Below are 7996 nucleotides of genomic sequence, written 5' to 3' on the forward strand. Positions count from 1 at the left end.
TGGTTTTCTTTTCTCTTGTCTAAGTTTTTCAAATAAAAGAGCTGAGACTTTTTTACCACACCTTCAGTCAGTTTTACAACACAGGTTGGGTAAGTAGTTAAATGATACAACAGGTTAGTGTCAATGAGGAAAGAAGGATTTCAGTATCCCTCCACATGAACAAATATATCATTTGCAACAAATATATCTTTGCACAAGTTGTACAACAGGTTCAGAACTAAAAAGCAATTCATTTGTGAAGCACACTGCATCTTCTTGGCCTTAACATAGGCTGAGAAATCTGCAGGAAAAGCCATATATAGATTTATCCTTCACAAGCATTAATAAACTGATCTACATAGTACATAATCTTCAAAACTAGTATAAATGTTAGATTATACCTTAGTTTCTTCTTCCCTCTTTACAATGTGTTTGCCACCAGCAAAAGTAGGCAAGTGAGAGTTATCCTCTTCATTTTCCTTGTCTCCTTCCTTATCACAAGAAATTTCTTCGTCAAAAAGGGATGAGGATCCTGCAATCAACAATACAAGGAAAGGGAAAAATAAAACACCGAAATACCCCTTTACTCGCTTAGTATTTACCCCATTCTGTAGCACAAAATCTACATTTACTAAAGGTTATTCTGGTATGTTATAAAATTTAAAGGTACATTTCGTGAATATTCAAAACTTCAGGGAGTTTTGGTCATTTTTGGTAATTGTATTTCTTTTACCGATTCCAGTAGCGGATGATTGTCTCTCCGTAGTAGTAATCACTCCTTCAGTCTTAACTCTTATTCTTGGTCGACGCCTATCCTCGAGAGTATCTTCTTCAGACTTGACCTTCATTCTTGATCCCATAGCTACAGAAATCTGTGGACTAATATTCGTGCTAGTTACCTCAGAGTTTCCTTCTGAAGTAACTTGCTCTTGAAAGTCATCATTACGGATGAGATCCTCATGCCCCAAGGCAATACTATCGTAAGTACAACCCTTGCTCAAAGAAGAAGAAACCATAGTCATTGTGTTTTCAGAAAGGTCTTGCACTACGGAACCGTTACTCAAAGAAGAAGAAGATGGCGTATCCATTGACAAAATCTCAGTGGAGGCTAGAATCTCTTCGGTTTGCATTTGTGCTTCAAAATGTGACTGTGCACTTCGCATTGTTGTTTCCTGTTCCTTCCGTTCTTCATGGAATTCAACTATCTTTTTCTCAAATTCATCAATTGTGGCTTTCACTTCTGCCTTGGCAAACTTCTTCGCCTATTAGACATTTAAAACATGAGCTGTGAAAACTGTTCTTAATCTAATTTAATTAAGTATGAGAGGGCCTCTTAAGAAAGGTGTGACAGCAGAGAGCTAATCACCTTGGAGATGATAGTTTTGAAATGACTCACGACCTCATCTAGAGCTAATGTGTGCTGATAGGTCTTGAATAGATCCACAAGCTTTCGTATGCCTTTGTCAGAGTATGTTAACTGAGAAAGACAATAGCCAATGTTTTGCCATTGCCTTGAATCTGTAAACGCAGATGAATACCTTGAATAACTATAAAAATATTAAAACAAGAATAGAAATGTTTTACTTTTATCTATTTTCAACCTGTAGTGCCAAGAAACCTATGACAAAGCTTTTCAATCAGACCTTCCATTTGTTTGTCCTGTTTTATCCAGTAAAAAGCAAGATATCATTTAAGCAAATTTGAAACATATTAGGCACATAAACAGAATTTCATGCAGGTTTTGTCCAGTACATTTCTCCTTAGTTAAGATCTCCAAAATAAAGCTTCTTATAAGCTAAAAGATCTTATCTTGGGTGCATTGAGAAAAAGCTAGATATGATGACTTATAATCCCTTACCTTTTTAATTGAACCGATTAAAAACTGCATGATATTGTTGAAGGTTTCTTGTTCAAGTTCTTTCATGCCAGAAAGACGGCTGAGAATGTCGGGCAGAAGGTTGTAAATTGGGTTATTTCCTGGCCATTTATTGCACAAAAACTCTTTTCAGTTTGAGCCATGAAGCTGTAGTGCACAGAATAGACATCGTTGTAGGACCAGTTACCTTTTTTTGATAGTTCATGAAAGAAAAGCTTTACTGAGTTAGAAATACTTGAATCCTTGTCCTCTAAACAAAGCGTCAATTCTGTTATATGGCCCTTTACCTTCATCATATCATTTAGGATGAGATGAGATAGCACTAAAACTGCGTTCTTTCGTACAGATTGGGCGCAATCTCTTAAACGAGCGTATACATGTTCAGTCCACGGTTCTAATAGGTTTGGAAACCGGACAGTGAGATCACCGAGTGCGATTATACAATTTGAACGGACAGTATCTTCTGATGCATTTTGAGCTACCGTAAAGAGTAGCTGTAAATTTTCTTCACTACAAGAGGGTAAAATAACATTATGGTGGCATTCAACATCAACATTATGTTACAACAGATTCACAGGATCTTACCAGAAATTAGCATCCAGTACCATTAGTTTACAGAGTGCTAGCATTGCTGAAGACTGCAGCATGGGGAACTGTACGAAACCTCAAAGGGTATTGAAGAGACATTATCACACTTTTTAGCTTCCAAAACTATGTTTTGAAATAATTATATGTCAGAACAAAACAGTGCACATAGAAATCGATAGTCAAAGGCTGAAAAAGACATATCATATCATTTCTAGCTTTCAAGACTATGTATTCAAAATTGATGGCATACAAAGCTATTGATCTTAACTACATCAGGACAGCGCAGTGCACATAGAAATGGATAGTAAAAGGCCTTCAGGTATTCGTTAACACATGGAAAACTCATAGAGAAGACAAAGTGTAAAATAGAGAGATAACTTTAAAAAACATACCTCTTGCATTAGGCTGAAATTTCTAGCAATTTTTGCAACTAAAGGAGCACATGAACCAATCAAAAACTTTCTTGACTGGCCCATAGACAATATATCCTTCTCAGCTCTTTCTTGTAGTGTGTCAATCCTTGCATCAAAAGATGCAGCCACACCCAGTTCTGCATTAATGTTTTCTTCCTGCATCAGAAATTGAACTGTGTTTGTATCTTCCCAATATCAAGTGAACACCGAGAAAACAGCAAGATTATACCTTAGTAAAAGATGAGTGAAAAGCAACAAAAAGGAAGTGACTAACAGGAAAGGGCAAACCAAATATGATACAAACCTCTAATTGGAAACTATTAAAGTGTATGCCAAGCAGACTATAAAGACCCAGAACTTAATGTAGTACCTTTGTTTCATTTCCATGGGGACCAGATTGATTCTCCATGGCTTCTCTTTCCTTGTCATTCCGGGACTTGCGAACTTTACGTACACATGATTCAATATAGACAAAATGCTTCAGAGCAATGTGCCCTACTAGGAAAAGGAACCTGCTCAGTGAAGTTACAGAAATTTGGTAATCTGTGCAGCAGGAATCGGTCAATTTAGAGCTTGGTTCGTTATCAATAGTGAATGTGGATGTATAAAATTTCTTTAGAAGGCTAGATGCAAATGTTTCTGGCTGTGGATGAAGCATGTATATCGCATTGATAGCCTGTTCAGCAGTGGCATACCAACTCTCTTCTGGAAGATCAGACATCATTATTACATTTGCCAAATTATTGAATATCTTATGGCTAGTTAGAACTGTAGAACGATCATCCTCAGACAGCTGTTGGAGAATGTTGCAAGCAGTCCTTGCTAGCATCATGTCTTCTCTTGCCCAGCGACCAAAGCCAATATCAATTATATTTTGCATGTGTGAATTGAGTATCTTTGGAGAAGCTTTTGCCAACATTGACAACACCACTAAGGCTCCTCTACTCTGTTCAACTGTTGCTCCAGGGGCATTAAATGTAAAGAAATCCCACAGTGCCATTATCTGAATGAAGAATACTTATCATAAGAATACATTGGAAATCTACATCATTATACAATGGAAAAAACAGTCTTTGATAAATGCATTACCATATTTTGGGATATCTCCCCTTTCTTGACCAAAGTATATAGTATTCGTTCCATTGATGTAAGATCTCCAATACAAGAATCCATGGTAAGATTAATTAGGTTCATAGCTGTTTCAAAAGAATTCTTTTTGACATAGATCATATAAAACGCATTTTCAACTGCATCATGGATTGCTTTTTCTTGAGAAAAAATCTGCCATAGAAGTATAAGAATAAAGATTTAAAAGAATGAGAAACATAAAGTTGTCTATTTCATGAGCAACAAATAAACAAGTTCAAAAATAAGAACCACTCCAGCAGATAACCATTCATTCTCTTACCAAAGGAAGCATTTTTCGAAGACAAGGTTCTGCACCATCAACATTAAACTGTCGTGCGCACATCAAAAGTTGAATGGTGTGTTCAACGTCACTGCCATTAGAAGATGCAAGTAGCTGAACAAGCACAGGCATTGTTGAAGCAACACATTTCGTGAAGCGCAAACCTGCCTCAAGTGATGCAACAAGGGCTCGTGTTTGTTCTAATCCTCCAACATCAGAAGTTTGCATGGGTTGATGAACTTGCGCTGGATTTTGAGAGAGACCACTATCTTCTCCAACTAAACCTTCTGATACCACTTCTTCTGGAACTTCAGAAATATTGAGTTCAGAAGTTTCCTTTCCAATAGGTAGATCTGAATTTTCATTGGCCTCATCGCCCCCTTTGTTAGGACCTTCAGCCTGGGACTGTGAACTCATACTCTCCAGCTGTCCTTTGTATTTGCTTAGGGTAGCCTCAAAAGCAGCAGTTCGGAGCTGTGGTCCAAATGGATTATACTTCAAGAGGGTGGAGAGAAGTTGTAATGCACTCTTGCGCACAATTGCAGCCTTATCTTCAAGACGTCCAGCAGCCACATCTGCAACCTGATTCCATAAACCAATAGAGACAGCATGATCCTCACACAATTCAGCCCATGTCTGCAATACTCTACTTCTCGTATAGGCAGTTGTGTCCCTACTTCGTTCAATCAGAACATCAATCATAGCCTGCTTGCTACGGAGTCTATTTGTTTCACTTAAACCATTTCCAGCAAATTCTTTGGACACCTTTGAAATCAACTTCCCGAACACAGAAACCAACGCACTTCTGATTTTGTAAGATTCACCCCCAAAATGTGGCATCAAAATCCCTACATTAGTCGTGACAACTTTGGGCAATCTTTCAGCGAGTTCAACAAGGAATTTGCCAATATTATCAGCTCCAAGACCATCCCGAGCATATTCTTTAGGGTTTAATCTTCCTATTTCTCTTACTAATGCTACTGCCAAGCTGCTATCATGATACTTCTGATCAGCATGCGCAACAGCTTCTGCCAGGCAGACAGGTAAGTGTTCATGTTTATGAAGTAAATGAAGGATAGAGGCCGCTGACTGCGTTATATAATGATACTTAGTTGAACAAGATGCTATCAGATTGTAGAGGGCATCCTTCACATCTTTATCTTTTATTACTGCAGGATCCTCAAGCAATGAAAAGACCCCCCTAAAACCAATAGGATGCATTTATTAGAAAACTGACACATAACAAGATTATTTGACCCTAAAACTTATTTTTGCATTTTTGAACTGTTTTGTGCATTATTATCAGTATTTTTTTAAATGCGACGCCTAGAATGCTCACTTTAAAATATAGGCAAGCAGAGTTTCTTCAGGTTGTGAACTTCCAAAAAGCTGTTTTAGGTCTTCATCTACAGCTGCTGCAAGGAGCCGTACAATCCTTGCTCGTTGTAATTCCCAATCCCAAGGTTTTGGTAGGTGTTTTTTCCGGCTTTGTTTAGACTGCACAAATTATTAGATAAAAACCAATTGTTTGAAAGTGAAAGAGATGCATTTCATTGAGTTTGTTTTTAGAACAAACACCTTGGTAGTTGCACGTGCAATAGGTCTTTCTTTCTCTGTATCTGTTCCTGCTGCTTCTGTGAAAGCAATGCTTTGAATGAAATAGCAATAAATCCTGAAGGCATTTCTATGAGAATGAATGTGATTTCCTAATGAAGATGAATCATCGGAGGATTCTTGAGCAGATTTCAGCAAAGACGTAATGTTAGGAAGCAAAACACTAAAATTTGAGCTAAGGCTTTCAATCAGGCTTCCTTTCATCACAGGTTCCAATGATGAGAAGCCCCTGTGGAATATAAAAAAATTAATCAGAAAAACGCAACATTGTGTTGTTATAAACAGGTTTAGGAGAGCAATATTTCTCCCTGAAAAGGATGTCACTGAGTCCCTAAAATCTTTTAACCTGACAAGAGAGTAGACTTGATCAAAAATCTCTTGCTCCTCGATACATAAAACTTCTTTGTCTGCCAGATCGAAGGCCAATCCTACATGAAAGCAAAGGTTATCCTATCCTCAGAAACTTTGTCTAAACTTTGAAACTAGGTAGCATATTTGGCATAAATACACAAACCTTTGACTAATTGTTCAACTTCATCAGGTTGTAATGCATCGATGTCAGTGACTTTTTCAGCAAAAAGTCGATTCTCTCCATCATCAGGAGGGATTTCAAGATCTCTAAGATTAAGAGGAACAACAAACGGAGGGGAACTAGGTCCCTGCATATTCTCAAAATGGAACAGTAGGCAGGCAAAGAATCACTAGTGCTCCTTCGTTCAATTAAATCTCTGCTCTTTCTGCCTTTGATGAAAAGCTGTTTTACTCCTGTCAAGCGTCCATTACCTGTGTACAGGCGGCTTGAAAAGGAGGAGGAGGAGGAGAGAAGAACAAGCAGTAAAATAACGCAGAAGTCCATTACCTGTGAGATTCTTTCTTCTCCTGGTTCTGAGATGTTCTGTGTCCTTCCTTTGTCTCTGCAAAACGAGCGGGAGATCCAAATTTCAAACACGGACAGGAAAGAAAGCTACGACGCACCACGTCTTCTCTTCCTCATTTTTTTGTGTGTGTGTGTGTGTGTTTGTTTGTTTGTTTGTTTGTTTGTTTGTTTGTTTGTTTGATCGTTCGCTAGCTAGCAAGGCAAGGCAAGGGACTGGGAGGGAGAGAAAGCCGCTTTCACACTTTCACTTTGGATGGCCGGCAGCCAGGCAGGCCAGGCCAGGCCAGGCCCTCTTCTCTCTTGTTCTTTCTTTCGTCTCTCAATAGAAATATATTATAATAATAAAAATGAACGACACAACCTTTTTCCTCTCGGACATCGATGCCTCATTCCGATCTCCATCTCGTTCCTCGTTCGTTGCTGCTGCTGAGGTCAAACTGTGTGTTATACGTTTTTGGGGAGGTTTCAAAGGGGTGTGTGGATGATGGACACGAAGGAAGGAAGCCCACATTAACAAACAATAACATATTGGGAGGGGCGTGTTTAGTGTTCATTAACTTGGTCTACATTGCAAGATTGAGACAAAGACAGCCAGTAGCAATGTGTCGATGGCATGGTATGGAGATAAACAACAATTGGGTTCAGGAGGTGTGGACGGAGGGATGTACTAAATAAATAATATATATGGTTGGCTTGTAACCAAAAGTATGTGTGTTGCCTGCCTGCCTACCAGCCAATGGTGATTGACATGGCTCTAAACTGGTCACTTGGATGAGGTTGAGTTTATGATGTCATGGATTGTATTGTTCCCACGGTGACAATGATTTCTCCCGAGCCAAAGTATGTGCGACATCATTAATGAACCCCGTGGTAGTAAACAAGTGGTTGCAAAGAGGTAGAATTCATATCAAAGGAGAAAATGTCAGACTATAATATTTCCTCCCCGAGATTATAGTTAGGAAAAACTTAAAAAAAGGTGGTAAATAAACATCCTTGAGCATGGATGGAGGAGTCTTACCCATGAGCTCGAGCAACCCTTTAGTTGGTTATATGTCTTCTAACTATGCACGTACACCCTTTACCCATCCATAATATCATTGTATTTGTTGTGGCCTACCCGTACAATATATGTACGATCATTACACCACCTTGCCGTATAGCTTCGTCAAGTCCACAAACATCCTCGAAGTTAATACAACGGTATTTCTCATACAACTCTTCCTGTTGATGCAAATGAGTGT

The 7996-nt window shown here is 38.6% G+C and overlaps 1 protein-coding gene across 1 annotated transcript; it reads right to left on the reverse strand.

Moving 5' to 3' along the window:
• Window positions 1-156: 156 nt before the first annotated feature.
• Window positions 157-6709, reverse strand: LOC147849561 (binding protein). The gene is made up of 16 exons (XM_087337375.1): window positions 6393-6709; window positions 6225-6306; window positions 5843-6107; window positions 5604-5761; window positions 4265-5465; window positions 3946-4137; window positions 3227-3859; window positions 2836-3012; window positions 2441-2508; window positions 2043-2365; window positions 1838-1956; window positions 1581-1638; window positions 1346-1497; window positions 713-1241; window positions 381-511; window positions 157-280 (listed from the first exon to the last, which is right to left on the reverse strand). Exons 1-16 carry the CDS (start codon window positions 6541-6543, stop codon window positions 230-232), a joined length of 4290 nt encoding a protein of 1429 aa, XP_087193501.1. The 5' UTR covers window positions 6544-6709; the 3' UTR covers window positions 157-229.
• Between the last annotated feature and the right edge of the window lie 1287 nt (window positions 6710-7996).

The sequence above is a fragment of the Azolla caroliniana genome, unplaced genomic scaffold (assembly GCF_043228905.1).
Source record: "Azolla caroliniana isolate FFs.n. ecotype wild unplaced genomic scaffold, voAzoCaro1.0.p SCAF_33, whole genome shotgun sequence".
Classification (NCBI taxonomy): domain Eukaryota; kingdom Viridiplantae; phylum Streptophyta; class Polypodiopsida; order Salviniales; family Salviniaceae; genus Azolla; species Azolla caroliniana.